General features: G+C 36.9%; 1 protein-coding gene across 1 annotated transcript in view; it reads right to left on the reverse strand.

Moving 5' to 3' along the window:
* Positions 1-1188: 1188 nt before the first annotated feature.
* Positions 1189-24229, reverse strand: part of PLK4 (polo-like kinase 4) — a 42908-nt gene continuing 19867 nt past the window's right edge. Inside the window, exons 3-18 of the mRNA XM_009891433.1 lie at positions 23934-24103; positions 23085-23180; positions 22878-22992; positions 20819-21851; positions 19040-19140; positions 17055-17428; positions 16045-16149; positions 15559-15661; positions 14605-14754; positions 13454-13584; positions 12536-12627; positions 12040-12202; positions 10518-10640; positions 9476-9582; positions 8802-8873; positions 1189-1234 (exon numbers count right to left, since the gene is read on the reverse strand). Coding sequence (XP_009889735.1) covers positions 1189-1234; positions 8802-8873; positions 9476-9582; positions 10518-10640; positions 12040-12202; positions 12536-12627; positions 13454-13584; positions 14605-14754; positions 15559-15661; positions 16045-16149; positions 17055-17428; positions 19040-19140; positions 20819-21851; positions 22878-22992; positions 23085-23180; positions 23934-24103 — 2981 coding nt within the window. The remainder of the gene's footprint in view (positions 1235-8801; positions 8874-9475; positions 9583-10517; positions 10641-12039; positions 12203-12535; positions 12628-13453; positions 13585-14604; positions 14755-15558; positions 15662-16044; positions 16150-17054; positions 17429-19039; positions 19141-20818; positions 21852-22877; positions 22993-23084; positions 23181-23933; positions 24104-24229) is intronic.

Consider the following 24229-nt stretch of genomic DNA (forward strand, 5'->3'; position numbering starts at 1 on the left):
TACTTAGTAATTAGAACAACTTTGCTTATCCAGTTTTATGTGTTTATTCTGTGTGTGTTCTAATAGTTTCTTAATGATTCTCAAGATTTTCTTAATACATTTATGTTTTTAAGTTTTTCAGACATGTTTCACACTTATTGGAGAAGAAGGAGTAACGTGGAAATTAATTCATCTCCAGCTGAACATGTACACAGCACCAGTTTTATTTGGAGCTCTCTTAGGAGTTATTAATATTATTCTTATCTTTGCCATATTCAGGTAATCAAGTAAAAAAAGAGAAATATTCTACCTTGTTTTAGTGGGTAGCTTGTAACAAATAATATGCTGCTCAGGAGGAGGAGTAATAAGCCAGAAATCTGAAGCGGTAAAACTGTAAGCTGTTATTTCTTTTTCAGGGTTTCTCCCTCCTTTAATACATATCTTTTCCATTATGCTCGTAAATTAATCATAGTGATGTTATGGCTAGACTGTAAACTGATGAAAAATGTTGGAGCTGTTAGATTATTATCTTGGACTTGATGTATTTTTAATGCTGGTGGTTTCTGCCCATGTTTTTTTTCTCTAAAGAGAATAAGGTTAGCTTATCTGTAGGGTTCTCACTGTCTTGGGTCTTTCCTTTAAGAGTCTCGATGGGGGATTTTTGTGTGTTATCCCATCGGTGGCAGTGAGGGGAGGGGAGAGATGCACACAGATAGGTGATATTCTCCTGCCAGAATATTGCCTTTCTTGAATATGGTGGTGTTCACTGCAGTCGAATGTAGACTACACAGATGATGTTTATAGGAGCTGGGAGTAATAGAATATAAGAATAGAAACTTGACTCAATAGTAGATGAAATAAATATGTGCATTAATGAAAACAGTTCTAAATTTCTAGAGAGCATCGAGTGGATGACATGGGACGGCAATGCAAGAGTGTCAATTTTGAAGGAGAAGGTACCTATGTTTTCTTGAAAACTTATTCCACATTATAATTTTTAAGTGCTCTCTTACTACGTACAAGCATTTAGAAGTGTTCTACAGTCTGATGTGTTGGGAACTCAAAGTGGAAAATAAGCTACATCTCTTTCTAACTGGTCCAGAAATTGCTTCTCATCCACGTTGTGTCTCTGTGTGTTCATAGTGCTGTCTGGTAGCAAAGAAAGAAAAAAAATAATACTGTATGGATCCTTCCAGATTGTCACCCTATTCAAAGAGATGGGATTAAGTGAATATTGGGGGTCGGACTAGATGATCTCCAGAGGTCCCTTCCAACCCTGACCGTTCTGTGGTTCTGTAATATGGCCATAAAAAAAAAATATCTCCCTTAACTTCTGCTGTGCGGTCACGCTGCTCTTTTGTTCTATACCATTCTGAGTAATATTGTTATTGCATGTCAGCCTTCACATACGGCATCTTATTAAAAGGTGTATGTTGTATAAGTATATTTGGCTGGTGAGATTAGAGTACAGTAATTGCCACACACAATGGAACAGCTTATGTTCAATATATACCCTTTTTCTACGCAGTTCAAATTTTTTAAAACGTTGTGAGTATCCCTTTCAGTTGAAGAATAAAAAGTATACGAAAGGTCATCTTAAACCTCTTCTAAAATCTGTGGAAGTCACCACTTTGAGTATTGTGTTAGTTTTCTGTTTAAAAAGGGAGCTCTATGTGTACAGCACTGCATGTGGGTGTTTTGTATCTGAAAACGCTGCGGCCAGGTTAGAGGAACAGAGGCTCCCTGGTAGTGCAGAGTATTCTACTGTGTACTTTTGACCTTGCAAGAGGAACAGAAAGTGTTTTGGTTTCCATTGTTGATATTTAAAGAAGTTTGCTTATTTTGCTGTCACTCAAGACTTGTCAGTCCCAGCATTACAGTAGGAAAACAGATGGTGTAACCAATTTGGAAATAATTTTCCCTCATTGTCAGAGAAATTGAAGTTTCAACAATTCCATTTTTATTTTAAAAAGATTATGCTTAGATTGTCAAAATATAACTGCCTAGCCACCCACCAACCTGCATGTTAAATACTTCACAGAGTAAGGAAATCATTACTGTTTGTAATTTCTGGTGGCGTAAAAAAAGCTGTTTGCAGTTTAGATTATTCATTTGTTTTGTTGCAGAAAGTGGTGTTCCGGATCAGGACACAGAAGGAAACATTGACCATGTTGCTGTGGTGGCAATCAATTTTCTTTTCTTTGTCATCTTGTTTGTGTTTGCTGTCTTTGAAACGTAAGTTGGTCTATTTTCTCTCAAAATACTTGTCATGTAGTTAGACTGGGTGCGCATGGAAAGGCTTTGCTGTTGCACTCGTTTTTTTAACCATACTCTTCATATGTAAAAGTCCAAAACTGTATGCAGTCGAATTGATGTATACAGATACAGAGTAATGAATTAAAGGTCAGTAATGACTAAAAATGTGTAGCATACATTTTGTGGTATATGAAACATTAATGTAAAAGCTTTTGAATAGGTGCAAACCCATATCCTCAACTTTTTAACTGTTAAAAAAATAATAGCTTAACTTGGGCTACCTAAAATCTTCAGAGAAAAGTGGGTCTTGAGTTGAGTACATTGTTCTATACTTTTTATTTTAATTTTCTGTAATTTCTTAGTATGATTCTGATTAGCTCCAAAAGCTCCAGGGAAGCTTTTATTTCAGTAATGATAAAAACAATTGTTTGATATAATTGGTGCAATTGTGTTCTTAAATGCACTATTTTACATGGCTTTTTTTTTTTTTTACCTAAAGAGGTATGTTATTCACTCCAAAATTTTCTGTAAGAAAATAGTAAAACATAACAATGTTACCTGACTGAAGTATACTTATTTTTTTTAATTTTTATAAAATACTTTGAGGATGTAAGAATTATTTTGTAAGTTTTTTGAGCTCTAACATAGCTAAAATTTCTTTTAATAATGTGTTTCTGTCTTAATTGCGTTATTTTTAGAAAATTGACTTCCTAGAGACTGGTTGGTTGCTAAAACTGAAACAGTTTATAATTTTTATACTCACAGAGCCTGATTTCTTTTTTTTCTCTCTCTATTGCTCTAGCTTTGCTTGAACTCCATCATTTTTTCATTAACTGTCGGAGATAGATTAATGATGCTTCAGAGTATGGCCGGTGTAATACAGTTGTGAATTTTGTCTAGTGGATTTAGTTTTAATAAATGATGTATGACAGAACTAGTTAATAACTAGGCCGTGTTTGCTGATATGCCCAGCAGGAGGAATGGCTTCTATACCACTATGTTTGATGCTTGGGAAAACATATGCATGGAAATGACTGTGTAGAAGAAGCTGTTTTTTTTTTTAATTGATGTAATTTTGTTCTGTCAATTTAGTATAGCTACTCCATTGACGATGGATATGTATTCCTGGACCAGGAAAGAAGCCGTTTTTTATAATGGAATAATCCTTAGTGTGGTTGGCATTGAATCGGTTATTGTTTTCATGGTGGTTAAAACACTATCTAAAAAGTAAGTTTTTAGAGTTTATCAGAACTTTGTTACTTATGTTAGCTAAGCATGAAAGGCTGTATGGCAAAGCCACATCTGCATTACTTAATCTTTTACTTGTTAGTGAATTTGGATTTACTATGACGATGAAGTACTTCCCATTTTGACACAGGCATGATGCTGTGGTAGTTCTTTCTTCTGTTGATGTAACCCCCTGCCTTGTCTGTCTTTCACCCTTCAATCACAAGAAAAACAGGTTTTAAGTTCCTGTGATTTTTGCAATTTTTATTGTGGGTTTTTTGGTCAGGCATCTTTCTCACAAACTAGTGGGCTATGCTATTAGCACCTTCATAAATTTTACTTCAATTAAATGATATATTTAATTGAAATTTCTTTGTTTGATAGGACTGGTGAGCGTGCCATACTCCATGGAGGCTTACTGATTGTCTTGGTTGGATTCTTTATCTTACTACCTTGGGGCAAAAAACTACCAAATATCCAGTGGCAAGGTATAATTCAAATCATACTAAACTATCATTATAATGTTTTATTGAAAGCTTTTTTATTGTATTTTTTTCTTAACGGTATGCATAACTTGTTTTTGCAGACATAAAGAATAACTCCATTCCCAGGACAACTTCCACTGAAACGTTAATACCTTTCTGGAGTTTGCCAGCGATGCAGCTTCCATCCAACCACACAGCGGAACCCGTAGGCTGCCCTGTCACACAGTCCTGGTGCCTAAACACTCCTATGATCTATCTGGCCCAGTATATCAGCTCCGACATACTAATAGGATTGGGATATCCAGTTTGCAATGTCATGTCCTACACTTTATACTCAAAAATTCTAGGACCAAAGCCTCAGGTAAGCATGATGTCTAAACAACTAATTTTGTTTGCTCTCCAGGACTTGCACCCTCTTTGTTGGAATGAGGGGTCTAGCTAAAATTCATTTTGTCGTTAGCCAAATAACAGTACCTTTCAAGAAGTTTCCAGGAACTCTAATCTTTTTTTAAAATCCAAGGCAAGTCCCTAGAGGAATTAGAAAGCAAGCCTTGTACTACAGTGTATGGCAGATTTTATAGTGTGAAAATTTCAGAACTAAGCCTAAAGCTTGTGACTGTCACGACATGTTATATTTTGCTGTAAGAGACTAAATGCTTTGGGCCGGAATGCCTTTTTATTAGAAAGCTATAGAGTGTGTAGCTCAGTGGAGCCTTTGAACTAATGCTTAGAGAAGCTGAGCAGTACTCTTGGAAACAAAGCGTTCGGTATCTTAATGAGTTAAGAAAGATAAGCAATCGCTTAAACACTTCTAAATTTTCTAATTAGGATAAGTGGTGGGAATTATTGGCTCGCCAGATAATTCCTGTATCACTAACATAAGCTTTTGATCTTCTGCAGGGTGTCTACATGGGATGGTTGACTGCCTCTGGAAGTGGAGCACGAATACTTGGGCCTGTTTTTGTGAGCCAAATATACACTCACCTGGGACCACGCTGGGCATTTAGCTTAATCTGCGGAGTGGTTGTAGTGTCTCTCTTGCTCTTGGAGATAGTCTACAAGAGACTCATTGCATTTTCTGTCAGATATGGAAGGATGCAAGAAGAGAGTTGTTAAATATGTATTTAAAAAAAAAAAAAAAGAGTAAAACCTACCAGAAATAATACTTTAGTTTATTACTACTTTTTAATGAGGAGTACCTAACCACTGACCTTGTTGGCTGTATGCTAAGAACTGTAGACCTGTACTTACACGTTGACAGAACACGTAACTTGGTCATATCCTAACATGTGGTTACACCTGCTGCAACAGAGCATTTGCCTTCTGCTTTTTGAGCAGCAGAGGAAGGGATGTGAACAAGTCTGATCAATACAATGGCACATCCGAAGTGTGTACAGTTCAAATGATGCACCTGTGTACTGAATGCAGCTGTGAAGGTCACAGGTTACGTGCATCCTTTCCAGAAAGAAGTAAAAGAAATATTTATCTTGATTCTGTGAATCAGGATTAGTAACTCTTTTGTAACTACAAGATTAGTTGATCTGCGTGCACTTTGTATGGAAACATCACTACTTAAGTGACCCCTCTGATGTTCAGTTAGCTAGCTGGTAAGCACTGGTTAATACTAAATGTCTTGCTTTGGAAACTGTTACATATCAGTACATCTTCTCCAGGATTTCAAATCCAGTGTGACAGAATGGTGGAGGAAGGTAGGTGCCTACTTCACAAGTGGTTTAAGTGGGATTTGGGTATTTAAGGCGGTTAAGAGCCATGAAAATCACAGTCTCGGTGGCTGTTACTTGAACTACAGTGAACTGGATGTGCAATTTTTCTTCTACTGTTTTGCTGAATGCCTTTTTGTAGCAAGAAAGATAACCTGCACAGCACTGAATTATGCACAGCTTGTCTTAACTTTACTACAAGAAGGAAGTACTAAGCGTGATAGTTTACACTTTCATTGTCATTTGTGAGAACGCTAAGCAACCAGTGTTAACATTAATTAAGTAAAAAGGAAGCAACTGGTTCCTTTGGTGTTTACTGTTATTTGTAGACTTCTTTTTTTTTCTTATAATACGGTACAAGAAACAGAAATTTATAATATTTGAATAATTCAGGGTTTATTTTAGAAAGTGAAATAATTTATCTTCATAATGGGGCCTAAGCTCATCTGTATGGGTTCATTTTATCTGTATGAGTTCGTTTTATCTGTTTCAATGCTACTGGAGGAAAAAAAAAAATCTGGAATAACTCCAGTTCAATGCTACTGGAGAAAAAAAAAAATCTGGAATAACTCCAGTATGAGTTGTAGCTGCTGTTTCATGTGTCTACTATTTGATGGTTACTGAATTTATTAAATGTAATTAAGTATTCCTATGTAATCAATTGTTCAAACACTAAAAGACTACTGAATTAAAGGTTATTTTTTCAATACCGACTGAAGGGAATACAGAAGCTTTATTCTCTCTTGGGCTTTCCTGCTGCAGAATCACAAAATGTTATAAGAAAGGACTTGGCTTTTATAAATGTTTCTTTTATATGCAAATTCATAATAAATAGTTGCATAATAATAGTTGTATATAGTTTTGTGTTCTATAGCTCAGTTAGTGCTGGAAGTGTGTACATTGTAGGATTTTTATTACTGTTGTTCTTCAGGCTAGCTGACTTCCAACTTAAAAGTGAAGGAATGTTTGGGTACATTGTTTTTAGCTGTAACCTACTTAAAGAGTTAAGAATAAAACTAGATTCAAGTCTCTTCTGCAGCGAATACCTATAGAGTACAGAATATCCCTAGAAAGGGGTTGCCTGTGCACGTTAAGATGTTTACATAGTGATTAAAAGAAGAAAGCAAGGTTTGAAAATCTTTGGCTAAGGGAGTTGTTTTTATTTCCTTAAATCAGCTGTGGTTTAAGCTATGGCTTGCTCGTTGTGGTTCTCAGTCTCTCATTCTTTCTTAGAAAACATGTTCTGTATGCACAGATAGGGCTTTTGTTTTTGCCTTTTATTCCAGTTAGCAATTTTGTAACATAGCTGCATTTAAGTCACACTATTCCTTACAAGCTAGCCAATTGTTTTTTTCTAAGCATTTATGCCTTTCTCCCCTCAGGTGTCTACCTCTAAGGCTTTCTTCAACTATTTGTATGTTTAGCTTGCACACCAAACTAAATTATATTATGTCAGAAGTAAAGATAATCCGTGTGGCTGATTGATAATGCAAGTTTTTAACATGCAGTGTTGACCCACGTCTTCTCAAGGTTAACTTGCTACTTTAAAAGTCAGTTGATTTAAGGTTAAAGTACTAAACCAAAATATTTCTTCTAAGCAAGCTGCATTTATGTTTCTATCTACAGGTATATTAAAAAAAAAAAAACCCTTAGAGTCTGCATAAGAGCTCTGCATACTACTTGGTTTCTCAAATACTTGTTGTAGTTATTTTACTGTGCAGTCATTCCATCTGCATATTAAGGTCCAACATGAGAAGGTACATGTCTCAACTGAAAGCGCAGTTAAAAAAATACATTTTGCAGAATCATTTAAGGCTTTTTTAAGTGCTATTTGTGTATCTTTCTTGATTTGCAAGTTATTTCCTTGATTTGGACATCACAAAATAATCAAGGTTCTCTCTATTAGAGACTAGATGAATAAGGAGAACTGACTTGAAGTCAAGGCTATTTCAGCTCTAAGCTGAAAACGCTGTACTGGAACACCTCTTCCCTGAGGGTTTTCCAGCTGAGTTTAGTGTGCTGAGACCACAAGTGTAAGCCACCTTCAGGTCCTCTGAAACCCCCCCATTTCCCCCCAACTCGCACCTTTTTGCATCCCACTCTTCCACCCAACTTACTCCAATTTCATTATAAGGTAGGGGAAAGGCTTATTTCTTTAAGCACCATCAGGAGTGTTAGCACACTTAGAGCAAAACGCTTAAAAAAATAAAAGCCACTGTTGGCACTACTAAGTGTGATTTGTAATGCGTAAGACAAGGTAAAAGTATCTAAAGTTAATAAAATTCCTTCAAAGTAACAAACTGAATCAGTCACTACAGTACATGAGTTCACTTCCCATCAAATGTGCTGGTTTTAGTCATCTGCAAAATAGTGAACATATAAACCACAGTGGTTTTCTAGTTCAGCAAGTTAGAAGGAACTTTGTGCAACACTTTCATCTTGTTTCTCCCCAAGCTTCACCCAGCCCTTAAGTCCCAACATACAGTGTTCTAAGATAGCAGATCAGCTCCTGTTATAAATGAAGCTTAATCCTTTTAGAGGAAAGGCCTCTCAATAAACCATCACTCGAACATGAAACAAATAAATAGATCTGGACAATTACCACTGCATTTATTTTTTTTTTTCCTGTATAAAATGCTTGTGCAGGGAAGTTAAAGCTGCTGCTACAAAAAATAAAAACAAACTGTTATAAAACATATACATATTTACATATATTACTTATAAGATGTAAAAATATAAGTTATTTACAAATACAAACACTTCAACAGCACAGATGCATTTTCCTTGATCGTTGGCACTGAGTAAGCAGTGGGGGAAGAAAAAAATACAATAGATTCAGGTTATTTCCAAAAAAGTTGATGCTATCTAGAACTAAGCTGCTCAAAGTTTTGCTTGAGCAAGTTTATCCATCATTTTGAGGAAAAACGTGTTTTGTGTGACACTTTACAAGCAATTTGCTACACATGAACAGAGCAACCCTTCCCTTCCTCATTCTTTACCAGCTTTTGGAAGGTTTTCTGCATAAGCTGAGTGAGATCAGTCATTTTACGGAGTCAGCAAGTGAGTTTATTGAGCTCGTGTGTCCTGACACCTGCTTTGCGTTACTCAGTGGGGACCAGCTGGGTTGGTGAACATCACAAGAATGGAAGACAGACAGTGCAGCTTCTCTTTGATGTATTCTGGCAACTTATCATTTTCACCATACCTAGGAAAGGCAAATAAGCATTAAAAAAAATAAATAATTAGATGCTTGCAATAATTTTTTGTATTTCAGGACACTAATTATTTAAAAACTTGCCTAGACAAACCACTAAGTCCAGTAGATCTTTAAGTATATCTAGGCACATTAATTGGAGCTTGATGGTTTAAATCTAGGCCCTTAATTCAGATTAAGCAAATATCTAAGCAATGTTTAAAGCTGCGATAATATCTGGACAGACTGTATATGACTGCCTTAATGTGGACATGCCATCTCCCCAATTTGGCAGTATCTTGAGGGGGGGAAGAAGTATTAAAGCCTTACTTTTCTCCTCCTCCCTCTTTTAAGTACTCTCCATGAATAGTGGCTGTACTCTAGACACCGAGTAGATGGATTCCCAGCTTGTTTTCATTTGTTACCCAGAGATCAAAGCTATAAGCATTTTTCTTTATTTATTAAGCTTATATAAGCTAATCAACAGAGAAGTGATTGAAAAAAGCTAAGTTTTAATATTTGCAAAACAAAATGAATAGCAGCTATGAAGTTTACCTTATGTATAACAGCCTTGCACCGAGTGGTAACCATTTTTCGAGCGGTAACAGACTCACCTTGTTGTCTGGCCATCTGGAGATGTGTACGTGATCGAAGAAACACCCGCTTGGGCCACCAGTTGGGATCCATCATTAAACTGAACCCATACTGCTCCGCTGGTCAGCTAACGAGAGAAGTTGCATTATGGTTTGAGGACATAAAATACGAAATTACATTCCTAGAGTTTTTCCTAATAATTGAAGTGGAAAGTTTTTTTGAAATTGCTGAAATGACCTTGATATCTTGGACAGTCTTTTAAAGATAAAGATTGCATATATACTACTTTGGGGTAAGTAGGCTCGTGCAGTCTCAAGAATGGGACTTCCTAAGATTTCAGATCCTCAGCTTTAGTCATCCTTTTCAATGAGAGTTAAGTAAAGAAGTACCTTTAGCTTAACCACTCCTACAGAAATTTTAAATAGGACTAAACATAAAATAGAAGGCCCATTTGTGAGAGTTCACAGCTATATACACTTTGAAGTTTATATATATATAAAGCAAACTTTTTTCTGTTAGGACAGGAAGCTAACTTTATCTGGATTACAGAGAACCATTTTTTAAATCTAAAAATAGCTGGTCCCACAGAAAAGCAGAGGAACAATTTCTCTGGAAGGAAACAGCTTTTCCTGTTGTACAGGCAAATCCATTCTTCCTGTGCAGAGCTTGTACATCTCTGTTAAAAACACTTTGTCACAACAACTTTATGTCTACATTAGTGACCAGACAGAAGTTTGACAGATTCAGTTTTTCACTAGAGTAAAATTTAAGTGACAGAAGACACTCAAAGAAGCAATGAGCACCACAGGAAAACTGTGACAACTGAAATACCAAACTATTAATTTTGGCTTCTTCTACTTATATTTCACCATGGTGTTTATTCAAGATGCTTATTGGGAAGAATCTTTCCACATACCGATTTTCAGATTTACGCTGTAGCAGAGCACAGCTGAATGTATCCCTCACAAATGAATTTTAACATTTAACTTGAGATAGATCTTTTTAAGTCACTAATAGGAAAAAAGAACAGACTTCCCTCCTTTATCAGCATCCATTTCTCACCTGAGAAGCCCAACCAACATTTTTCACAAAGACAGACTTTAAAAGCTGGGCTGAATTTGGACTGCATTCCGTTTGATGAACAGAGGAGCACGTAGCTTCAGCAGTGTTAGTCATAAACGTAGACTTTTCATACGACACCACCTAAAACCCAGAAATGCACACTATTAGCAGCTTTAATATTACTCCAACTGATTATGTACCAACTGGAGTGGTCGATTACCACCCGTTTTAATCTTTTCACATATACAGACAGATGTAGCCCATATGCTTCATTTAACATTATAAAAACCCCACAAGATTTCATATGACTTTCTCAGTATTATGACAGTTTTTTCCTACCGCTTCCCTGTACTCACAAAGAAACAGCTTTCCCTAAGTGGACTTTTTCTACTTAAACCCCATTTTCTCCTTATCTACTGTCAGAAAACCCTGTCCACCTTCCGGAAAGGCATTCAGCACGTTAGATGACAAAACAGCCCTCATTCAGATGACCACTCGGCCAATATTTTACAAAAATATGACATTGCTATTGATGGGAAACTAGAATATTAAACATTAACGGAAGAATTATACAGCAAATACAGAGTCTGTTATAGGTTAATAGAGACACTACTGATGAATTCAGAATAAAAGAGGATCAAACACTGGAGGCCTTTAGGACACCACCACCACTACTGCTTAGGAGGAACATGTCTGCTTCTATGCAAGTTCTGCTACTCAGATACCTCCTCCCACAGTCACAGAGATGAGGTGGTGTGTTTAGCAGCACTTAAGATTCAGGGTTCAGTGAAAAGATGCAAGTCAGGGGATGTCTCTGAAATAAGAGAGCTTGGTCAGGAAAGAGATCAGGAGCCAGATAATTACAGGAACCTGAAAGAAACAACAAGCTGTACCTCAGGGTATACAGATCTAGTTCAAGTATGAAGAAACTGATAAAAAGCCAAGAGTAACATGGAAAGGCAATCAGCTATTTCATTATTTTGCTTAAAAATACATACTTCAGGAGAGAAAGCAAACAGCGAAAGTCTTACAAAGACCTAAGTGTTTGCTATATGGCAAACAACGACCGAGTCTGAATGCTGAACCCTCAAGTTAGAACTCCGGTGATGGGTAACCTTAAGTCAAAACCTTAAAAATCAACGTTAGCACTGAAGCTCCAGGGTATTTTTGTTGCCAGGTTCATTTTACATTTAAAGTGCTAATCTCCTTTGTGACTACCATTTGATATCGAGGCCTGAGGGCACATCAGAGCTCTGCAAAACAAAGTGAAGACTGTGCTGTGCAACATAAGTAAGCAATTTTCAAACTGTGTTCCAAGAGTCATTCATGGTAAAGTTTCGAAGGATTCTGATTTTTCAGGTGATCTTAAATCCAGATATCAAAAGTTAGTTCAAGTCAAAGTTTACACTTCTAGTCAAGATGCTCACAAATGGCTAATAAAAGCCTACGTCCTTACAAATGTAATTCCATTAGTTCAAATAAACCAGCAATATTTGAATTCCTACTGGACAGCAGTCTTCACTGTATTTTCTTGTGTACTTACAGGAGGAGTACAGTTTGGAGTCTGAACTGGAGTAGAACTGGCAGCTATATTTCTATCCAGCACCATAGCTTCTTTTGAACAGTTTGTATTGTCCAAGAATGGAGGTGCTACAGCCTGTGGTGATTCAGTATTGCCAGGCTTTCTGGAAACACAATGAGACAAATTGGGAAAAGGTCTGTCCAAAAGGGACTAAAGAAATGAGTGAGGAGAAATAGCTTTTCCTTCAGTTTTCAGCAGAACTGCTTTTAACACATGCAAACTGTTAAGCTGGTTCAGTCTAAACCCACAAGTGTATGTCATCCTAGTAACAAAGGAGGCTTTGCAGGTCCAAAATAAGATGGTCATATACGCTCACAAGTTACTATGTATCTTGCTAATGACTATAAGCCTCTGTTGAACAACCCTGGCTTCTGCAAGCATTAGCTGCTTAGTGGGAATATTCAAATGCAAACGTATTTTCAAGTGAAAATATTACCTTCCAACAATTATTGGAAAAAATGGAACACTTTCACTTCTTTTTTCTTCTTCCAAAACAGCAGATTCCAGTGCAAGGCATATACGATGTCCCTGAAATTAGAAGGAGCTTGTTAAAGTTTTTTAATTGAGAACAGTATGACTATTTCATACATGTTTAGCGTGGCAGGTGAGCCTACACAAGGAAATGCTTTTTTCAGTGTTAGTGAATATCAATAATACCTGCACTCATGTACCACGGAGGCAATTCAAAAAGCTATACTACTGCAAGACTCCCTCCTAACTTCAGCACATCTGGAATTATGCTCTTAATAATCACTTCTCCTCCCCTTTTAGCAGGACCAGACAGGGGACTAGAAGACCCTTGAATTCTGTTCCAGAAAATAACAGAGCATAAGAAAGACTGAATAGGAAATTTATACTATGTTTTTACTGTTTCCTAAGTTCATAGACAAAAAAAAAATTACTCTTGTAACTTTTAATTGGGAGACATGAAATGAGATGGAAAGCACAGCAGGCAGGCCAGCTAAACACCTGGCAGGTTTTTGTGTTTGGGTTCTTCTGGGGAGTGAGTTTGTGGTGTGGGGTTTTTTTTGGTGTTTGTTTTCTTTTTTTTTCTTTTTTTTTTTTTCCTCGTTAAACTGGTATAAACCAGTTTCATCTGTTCTGATTAATCCTTTCACCAGACAGGCAAACCTGCTTTACACACTAGTAAGAATTTCCTCGCACAGTCTTCATTGCGAGGCATTGTTACGGTTACCTTTACATTGATATTTGCTCTTCCAAAAAACACTTTATCATCTCTCCTTATTAGTGTAATGAAAAATACAGAAAGCAATGTTGGAAGCGCATTTGTGACAGAAAAACTGGATTTTCAGAAAGTTGCTTTGCATTGGAAAAGGTCTATACAAAAGTTTACCTCATTTGCGTGATCCATATAAGCTTGTATTTCCTTCTTCAAACCCGCTTCACTTTCTCCTTTCAAAGTGAAGGATTTCCCCGATTTTTCAATCACACGAGTTATACCAGCTGTCTTGTGTATCTTTGCTCCTGTAAAAAAAAAAAAAAAGTAAAAATTTCTAGTGTGAATCGTATAAAATGCCAGCATCTATAAAATACAGATTTCTGCCATTACATTCTACTCTACTGAAGTGTATCTCACTGACTTAATTACTGCCAGAGCAAAACCACTCCTGCGTGAGCTCTGTGCCTACCAGAAATAAAAAGCTACTTAAATTGGGAGTGTGATGTTAGCAGAATGCCCTCTGTGGCCAAGGATCACTGCTTAAATGGGCTGAAGAACGCATTTATCACATATTTTAAGAACTACCTATCTAAACATTGATCTGAGACAAAATTAACATCTCTACCAGTATTGCCAAAGATTGGTTAAGTAGGCTTTAGTAGTACTTGAATATGGTTTTATAAAAAAGTTTGAAGTTTCAAACTTCAAAGTTATGAAGTTTGAAACATGCTAAACTTCAATAGCAGTTTCACATGGAATCACAGAGCTGTTAAGTCATCTTTTTTTTTTTTTGTCATAAGTTCTCTTGGGGTATATCTATGCACGTGGCAAATCGGATGAAGTAGTCAATATCAAAATAAAGTGGTCAAAATCAAGTAAAGTAGTCAATAGCGAGAAAACAATCATCAGTGCAGTCTAGTTTATGAAGGGCAGAGGCGGAGAAGGCAGCCCACCGCTTTCTCCGGTGAGAGTTCTTGGTATAATACTATTACCTCGGTTAACAAGGGAAAGCTTGGAATAGGGACGCACCTTTCACGAAGGAGGTTAACTATCAAAAGTCAATGCAAAGAAGCTCTCGTGCATAAAAACAAGGTGTAATTGAAATAACGCTTTTGCAACACATACTCCCTGAAGATGATATCGGTAAGGAACTAATGAATAATAAACCGATCTGCAAGTGCTAGAATAAAGGCAGAGTGGCAAAACAAATGGTTCTAGTATTTTTCTTCAGCTTGAAGTGTTCATTGTTTAGTGTTTGGCAATATTTTAGTGCAGCTTTAACAACATGATACAACTATCTGCATAATTGCAAAATGAATACATACCATCGTAAAAACAAATTTCAACATCTGCAGTGGGTGAATTTTCCATCAACATGCACTTGGCATATCTTGTGTAGAATGTAACTTTGGGGGTTTTTGTTCTTACCAACTGCACAAACTTGGCTGCATACTGGTATTTTTTCCAGTACTTTTCTGAAAAAGAAAATTTAAAAGCTTTTGATAAAAGTCATCAGATTATAACACTGTGCATCAGCTTAGAGAGAAATAATTTAAAACATGTATTTGATAGCTGAAGGTTGTGAGGAATATTTAAGTACTTCACAGGAGTACATTCAAAGAAACTGACTTATTTCCACCAACTTCTAGAAAAGCGTGCAAGTTCGAAGCTTCAATTAACACATTTCAGAACTTAAACATAGTGAAGTGCTGCATATACCATTTAATTAGATATCTTGGTCAAGCTGGCTTTCAGGTAAAACCTGTCTTTGATCTCTAATTAGTAGAGAATTCTGCTTGTCTCTGAAGAAGTTATAGTTAGCGCTTATTTGTTCTCCAGCTGTCTACATTAAATACTCTGTCAATGCTTTCAAATATATATTTTCCCCCCTTCTCCCCAAGTTATAGGTGTTAGGAAGCACAAAGTAAAGTTGCTCTGTTTAAAACTGACTTGATAATATTTCTTCCATTCATATTTAAACACTTTCCAATATGAACAAGGAGAAGAATACGAAAGCTTTAATTTTAGTACACTACATTGTAAAGGGGTAAGTGACTCCTTTTAACTTCCATACAAAATAACTTAAAACCTGTGGGTTTACACTTCCTTGAGAAGTTTCAAAATACAGTTTCCAGTTAAACTGTAGTTTGACTCTGATTCTCAAAAGAGTTTTATTTCACAATTACCTGAAAAGTAATGGCTAAAAGCTAAAAAGCCTCAAACAAGATTCAGTAAAACTCACATTACTCATCATAATTTTAAAATAAATTTCAGGTTACCTGGCAAGTTGTCAAAATTATACATACAGATGTCTTCAGGGGGAGCAGGAGGTCTGTCATCAAGAAGGAAACCTCTTCCTTCATTTGGATGATAAACTGCAATCTACAAAAAGGGAAGAAAAATATATTTACAGTTGCAACTTACTACAGCACTCCCTACTTTTATAAGGTATGGAAGTAAGTCCCAGTTTAATGAATTACCGTAATTTACCATGACCCCTCTATTCCTCTAAGTAATTATTTAACAGCAGCAGTTTTTCAATGATACTTCACCTATTCCAAGAGTCAAGTTCACTTTTGCTCCAAAATAACTGCTTGCTACCTATATTTGTATGGCTGTACTATGACAGGCAAACGAGTTCACAGCTGTGCATATCTAAACATTGCATTTCCAAACAAATAATCACTTAAATGAAAATAAAAACACTCTGAAAGAACAGACTACTCTAAGTCCTTCATACAACAGCAAAGAAATTGAAAACATACCATGTTTCCATCACAAGATATTCTGAGAACTTCTTTCACAAGTTCTTGTGAATGGTGTTCTTTTAGAAACTCCATACACACTTCCCCAGTATCTAGAATGCTCACCTAAAATATATTAAATATATAAGTTAAACAAGAAGACCTTTACTTCCTGGCAAGATAAGATATAATTTCTTTCCACAAATGCTTTCTAAAGAGAAATGTTTTTCTTCTCCCTCAAACACACTGCAAACTTATAAATGCTTCTCACCATAACTTTTGCTATTAGTGCTCTTAAAACAGAACACTTCAACATGACTGAAGGTTATAAGCCTGGACGGTGAGGGTGTGGCTTCTTAAGTGCCAAATCAGACAAAGACAGGTCAGCTCTATTATGGTTTTTTTTAAAGAAAAGAAATTGGGGGGGCGGGGCAAAACAGAACAGCATGAGTGAGACACTAAGAAATGGAACAAAAGGCAGAAGGGTGATACCAGGAACAAATCACCCAGAAAATTTATGCGATCAGTAAGGATTAATGGACTTTGTTTTGCTTTCCCACCCCCCAGACGGGGAAAAAGCAGCACTATAGAAAAAAGATTCAAGTTTTTACTTGAGCACAAGACTGTTTTCATTTCTAATCCAGTTATTTATCTAACCTGTAAAAGCGTTTGATGTGTTTGACATAGTTAAAATCTTAAACACAACTGCACAGCTAAGCAGTATGGAGTTTTAGAACAGTAGGAAGCATATATACACTTAATATTTGTTATGTCTACCTACAATTTGTTTGCTTGTAAGCTAAAAGCAATGCCATGTCACTATTTGCAGGAAGTGACTACAGACATTCCAAATACAAAAACTAAGATGCTGCTTGCTAATATAAATTTAAAATAAATTATTATAGATTAAGTTTTCTAAAAACAAATGCTTCTAGTTTACCAAGTGAAAGAGATGAGTCACTATATTTTTAAGAGATAGTCACACTATATTTAATACTCAAGTTGTTTCTGTTTTAAGAATCGATACATACCACTGCATTTTTCGTTTTTTGCCTGATCGGTTTTAGCCTGTGAGCGTTGAGAGGTGATACTATACTTCGCAGTGTAGGTTTTGGATGTGCTGGTGGTTCTTTGCCCCACGTTTGGTTTTGTTCTGAAGTTGACCAAAGGCCACATGTAGAAGATGGCTGAATTTTCTCAGATTTGCAGAGAACTCCAGGGATGTATTTCTTCAGGTTTCTCTGGTTTAAAGAATGCGGACAGTCGACAGATGCGTCATGATTCCTTATATCTTTTAAGGTGTTCCATGCATTTTTTGGTGCATCTTGCTGCACATCCAGATGATACCGAAAACCTCCATGTGCATTATTGTTGCCAGTTTGGTCTGCAGGTGGTCTCAGAGGAACTGAAAACAGCATAAAGGTACATTGTGGATTCAAAGAGTCACAGTCAGAGGAAAAAAGCTATTATGTTTTTAAAAGCTTTCCAAAAGATCATCTTAGAAGGCTTATTTAAGTGGAGAACGGGATTTCTTTAATCCTCAGCCCAAATCATTAGGCCACAGCTTTAATACCAACCAATATCAACACTAACAAAATTCCAGTGCTATTTAAAATAAGCTGTTACTAGATTTCAGTTACGACCTCCTTCATTCTTAACAGACACCAAATCATTTTGCAAAAACATTTGTAAACAAAATACTAAGAAATCAAATACATACTTAAACAAGAATTACTTTACAAGAAATAATTTAATCTTTTGAAACAGTTTACTTGCCACTCAGATAACGACTAGCACAAATTTAAAGTTTCAGCTTATCTAACTAGTGTTTTAGCATCAACTAGAGGTTTTAGTACTCAAGATGTTAAGTGCACGATCCAAACCCCTTGTTTTATTTCCAGTCACTTGTTAAAAGACAAAAACCTACTTTTATATTTAAGCTTCCTATAACTGCTTCCCTAGTTTTGATATTTAAGCCCTTGATCAACTTTCACCTCCTCACCCACAAAAGTATCACACTCCTGCCATGTTGCAGAACAGTTGAGAAGGGACCAAAGATTAAACAGGATTATTCAGACCATATGTCATATGATTCCAATTCCCAATAGACGAGAAGGGAAGGAGTCCAGTAATATCAAAACAAGAGAGACCAGAATGGATTTGTGATTTAGTTTTATGATTAAATTACATTATTTATAAATGATGTAATATGATGCATGACAAAGAACACCTCCTTCCCTTCTGTATCTTTTGTCCTTTCCTCCACCCCTCCTTCTGCAGCCTTATTATCTTTCTCATTCACTGAGGTCCCATTTTCTCTTAAGACATATTTGCGCAACTAAATTAACAGGGCTTCTGAGTCACCTGCCAATCTTTTGGCAAGTAGTTATACTTCCACATGTCAGGTCACAATTGAATAATTATGGCAGATTCTAGAATTGCGTGGGTTTTTTAATTTTTTTTGCTAAAATACTAAAAGAAGAGAATGACCTCATTTTAGGACGCTAAGTATTCAAATTCAACATACTATTTCTTCACTGTTACGAAGGCAGTTACATACAGCTCATTACACTGACTCAAGACGAACACCAACTACAAAATCTTCTGAAATCAATTCCTACCTCAGGAAACTGTTACAATTTAGTCCACGAGAGAAAACAAAACCATGTTTTCAATGGGATATTTCTTGCTTAAGAATGATTCTACAGATTAGCGATGCTGGAAATCATTTTGCCTTTTTCAATATCTGTGCCAATTTTTTCAGTGACAAGTCACTTTAGGGTCTCCTATGCTTTTCATTCAGAAAAAAAAAGTCTGTCCCCTGTAGCCTCTGTTAACATCCAGTTGCTGTTATTTAGGATGCCAGTATTATACTCTGGTATCACAGTTACTTAGCTATACAGATACCCCTTCTGTCACAATTTCAAAGAAAGAAAATATAGAAAAACCCACAGAAACTCTTATGAGTCACTACTCCAACTGGAGTGCAAAACCACACAACTGTCTAGGAACACACCATTTGTTTGCATGCTTCCAAGCCACTGCTGCATTGTTTCAGCCTGGGACTTCTGCTCTAACAAACCAACCTGGGGCTTCATTGGGCCAAGATGATTTGAGCTGCAAAATAAAAAAGTTACACATGTAATCAAGATTATATCCAAGACGCTTGCACAACAGAAGTTATGATGTTACAGCTGCAGAAACCACAACACTTTTAGAACATTTAAGAAATGCGGGTGGCTTTTTGCAGCTCTAGACAGCATTGCACATGCTTCTTTTTTCATAGGGAATGTTCGTTGGATAAAGCATGAAAAATAAAATACTGTTTCCAAATGGAATTAAAAGTTATCACTAATTTTTAGTACAAATTTAAGCCTGTTAGTACTCACTAGTAGCCTGTTGGAACTGACATGTATGAACAAAAAGAGCCACTGATAATGCAGCCAGCAATGGCTGTTCTTACATCTAGTTCTTAATTCACAGTATAGGAAACAACTGCAGAGAAGACACAGGGATGATGCCCATGACCCCAGTGGATCTCATTCAGCATAACAAATATGCAGCTGAAATACGTAGGCAATCACCTAAAATAATTTGAGTTTGTATAAATACAGTAAACCCCAAAGATTATAATGTTTTTTTACCAGCTTTTTAGACAATGACATATATGTAGCCACAGATAAACTCAAGCTATAATTCACATGTTGAAGTATAAAGAAAATATGCAAAAACAGCTACTGCAGAATCACTCATCTATTGTAATTCACACTAAGCTCCCATGAGGCTTTCTGTCTCTGTAGCCTGTACCTGTCTGTACTTTCTTTTTGCAATGATCACCACTTTAACACTGGCAAGGACTCAATTATCACCAGAAAAAAACCCCACAGAATATAAGCATCTAATTTAGGTCTTACAACCTTGCATTTAAGATTCCTGTGCAGGCTAACTATAGATATGAGAGGCTCTCCTGTGTAAAACCATGTTAAAAGTGGTAACCATTCCGTTAATCCCCTCACTGATTAATATTCTGTCACATTTACATTCATCATGTCTTTATGAAGTCACGGGGAAGACAAATAAGCATTAGGTTAACATTAGCATAAATAATTTTTTTCTATTCAAACATTTCTCAAACTACGAAGAATGCACATGCCCACTGAACTTGCTGAACAGAGGCTTATGTCAAATATCTGTGAATAGTCAAAAAAAACTTAGTCAATTTACTTTTTCTATAGGACACAGTGTTCATTTGCATATTCCCTGAACTGTTTTGCAAAAATAAGAACATCTGAAACCATCACATAAAGTTGGCACTTCTTAATGTGAAGAGCAATGCAAGAACTGAGATACACAACGTCCTTATCTTAAAATAGGAAAGAGTTCTTTCTTCAATATCCTGCTGTACTGATGGAAAAATCAGTAATCACGCAGAATGCCTTCTACCCCAGTCTCTTGTACAAAGAACAATTAGCAAGGCCCTCTACTAAAATTACTGCCAGGGGAAGAAGTACTCAACTTGCTGCACATGGAAATAAGTCAGTAATGGGGGATACCAGGATAAATACAAGCGATGATCTAGCTAGCAGATGCGTTGCATCTATGAACTCTATGACAGGGACAGCGGGGAGGTAAACCTCTACATACAACAGCATCAACTATCACCCTCTGCTATTTGGTACGCATGCGACAAGCGTAGATCCTTGTGGCACTTACTACAGCTTAGTTATATGTTAAATGCATTATTTTTTCCTGTAAGCCAGCTCTAAATTTCACCTTAATAAAAACTGATTCTTACTGTGGTTGATCTTTTACAGGTGGAGATATTTGTCCTTCAAAGGAACCAGAACTACTAGAAGTCTTCTCCTTAAATATTTCTCCTATATCAGTATAGCTGTTCGCAGGTGAAAAGTACTCTGTATTTTCCCTTGTTCCTACTTTAGGCTTCGAAAGCAGTTCCATAGAGTGACATCTCTCAACAACATTCAGTATGCCTTGAGGCTGGCTATGGGATGTGCCAGACCTATCTGAAGAGTGGGCTCTTCGGAGGTAGCGTGAATGCGGTCTCTCTTCAGCCAGTTGCACGGTTCTTCCCCTGCCAGTTATGCCAGTCTCTTTTCCCCGAATTCCCCACTGATGAAAAGAACCGCTTCCATCTACAGATGAAGTATTACTGGAATTCTTGTTTTTAGGAAAAAAAGTGATTTTATTTGGGAGCGGCTGTCCAACCAACAGCTTCTTCTTTTCCTTCAAGCAACCACTGGTACTGATGCTGGAAGAGCCTGTGAAGGTTGTAGAGATGGTAGCATTTCCACTGTCCATGGAATCTTCTGAAGTTCCCGAATCTTTACTCCGTGCAGAGCTACACCTGGCCATAAAAGGATGATCCAACACTGAGGAAAGACTCAAACGATCTGCCGGATTTTTGCGAAGTAACCTATGTATAAGGTCTTGCGCCTCTCTCGATAAAAAGGCTGGCATTTCATAATCTGCTAATACTACTTTATTCAGCGTGTTCTTGACTGTGTCGGTGTCAAAAGGTGGCTTTCCAATAAGAAGAGTGTAAAACATACAGCCCAAAGACCACACATCAGATTCAAGTCCATGTGGACTCCTTGTGGCTATCTCTGGAGAAATGTAATTTGGAGTTCCACACATGGTGTAATGCTTTTCATGAGGCATTTTCAGCTGAGTTGCTAGCCCAAAATCAGCAATCTTGACATTCATATTATTGGTGAGTAAGATATTAGAAAGGGTGAGGTCCCGGTGCAGTATTCCATGAGAATGAAGGTACAGCATACCCGTGATAATTTGATGCAAGAAGTGTCGGGCTGTCAACACACAAAACCAGATGGTTTAGTCATATAAATTAAATCATAGCTGTGAAAATAACAAATTTTTTAAAACTGCTATTGGTCTTGCTTTTTTTTTTTTTTTAATAACAAGAATGCTGTATGGATGTTTAAGTGCCATGCTAACGGGATTGGGATCAACTTTCTGCTCTTTGCTTTAAGCAGTATGGCATGACTGTTCTAAGACAATTGATAAAAAGTGTTCTCTAATGCAATAATCAGATTTATTTGCTAACAGAATAATGAGAACAGGACTGGAGATACTTTCAACTGGCCTAAACTTTTTTAAATCAGATTCTCAAGAATTTAAAAAGTTTTAGAATTACTCTTATAGTGAACTGTGCAGGAAAGGTAGGATTTTTCAGTGCCTTCCATAAGAAACAGAGGTAAAACCATAACAGAATTTCTCCTCAGTTGCCAGTCCTGCAAAAATTCTAGATGGATTATAAATTGGATATTTCCTTGCTAACTCACCCCTTCAGCAACACTATTACCTGCATTATTTTCATTTCCACATATCTTGGAACACAGTAACTATTTCCAACAATATTACATAAGGCAAACTATAAACTGGAAGGCTTTCTAACTGGTGACACATAATACAGTTATACCAAGGCGAAGAGGTGCAACACAAAGAAAGCAGACCCGTGGATGTGAAGTTGCCAGTTTTCCTCTATGGAGCTTCCCAGTCTTGACCTATACTTCAACATAACTTTATGTACAAAGGTAAGCTCTACCTTCTATATTCACTGTCTATTTTTTTAAACCCCAAAATAGCACAAACTACTGTTAAATGGCATAAACAGAAACAAAAGTATATGGAAATTTAAGTTGAATATAAGTAATCGTAATTAGTGTCTAGATTATCACTTACCACAAGATTAAGCTATACAAACTGGTTCAGATTGATGGCAGTTTTAAGTGTCCTTTCACTAGAATTAAATATTTATTGAATAAGCCAAAGCATTAATGCAAAGAGAGCTACACAGAAAAAAAAACCCTCACCTTCTTCTTCTGAAAAGGGTTTCTTTCTGTTCTTTATGTATCTACTCATTTCACCGTTGTGACACATCTCAAGTATCAAGTATACATAGTTGCTATCTTCAAAATAGTTATAAAGCTAGAACATAAAACAATGAAAAAATTAAAATACGTTTTGTGGACTACGCAGCAAGACACATATAGAGTCCTCTACAAAAACACAATCCTTACCTCAAGTATAGATGGATGCTTCAGTTGACAATGTATTTTCACCTCATTTTGAACCCTCTGTACCATTCCAACTTTGTGCATGGCTTTTTTATCTATCTGTAAGTGGATCACAGAACATTTTTCAAGCACCACAACACCAATTATGTACATGTTAGTATCAAGTGAACTTGAAATTTTAGATGTTCAATGAGTGTTTGCCTGAAAACTTCTAAATATAAGCAAGTTTTCATATAGTTTAACCTACTATATGCTTTTAATGAAAAAGTATCATCGGTAAGTGCAAGAACACACTACTGTCTGAAAGTAGGCAAGTTTAACATCTTCCGTGCTAACACTAATTAGAAAATTTTCTGAAATACTTAAGCAGAGAAACCTAATTCTGATTTTGCCAGGCAGATACGCTAAATGTAGTGAATACTAAAAAGGTGGCTACATAAAAGTATTACAGGTAAGCAAATCTGGCAAAACACCTGTGATGTGCAAGTTTCCTTCACAAAGTTTGTCCTGGCAGTGAGGTAATTTTTTCAAGGCCGTTTTTCCATGACCTCTCCAGCCACATGGATTCTAAATTAAGTTTTTGTGATCACAAATTTATGAATTAGAATTATAGGGCTGATTAGATGGACAATGTCGCATACTTGAGCCAAGTTCTTTTGCTAGCACTGTAAGCATTTCTATTAGTTATCAATACAGTCTATTTGGCTGTACGGCATCTTTCAGGATCGAATCCTAATCTAAATATTGGCTACATACAAACAAGCAATCCAGGCGACCGCATAACCCCAACCTGTTGCGAGTTGCTTGTTCAGTCTCTCAGATGACTGAGACTTCCTTGGCTGGCTCCCTTACCATTTTGATAGCCACTTCCAGACCGGTTTTCAGGGATACTGCTCTGTAGACCCCTGCGAAGGAGCCCTTCCCCAGGAGGTTCCCCACCTTGAAATCCTGCAACACCAACAAATCATCGCCGTCAGCCCCAGCCCAGGCTTTGAAGACTCCATCCCCATGCAGACCCCCCCCTCCCGCCAAGAGACCGGGGGGCTCCACACCCCCGACACCGGGGCAAACCTCAGGCCCCCCGGGGGGGTACCTGGACGGAGCTCTCCGGGGCTCGGCGGCGGTGGGCGGCGGGGCCGCGCAGCACC

This window comes from Charadrius vociferus, unplaced genomic scaffold (genome assembly GCF_000708025.1).
Source record: "Charadrius vociferus isolate BGI_N301 unplaced genomic scaffold, ASM70802v2 scaffold159, whole genome shotgun sequence".
Taxonomy (NCBI): domain Eukaryota; kingdom Metazoa; phylum Chordata; class Aves; order Charadriiformes; family Charadriidae; genus Charadrius; species Charadrius vociferus.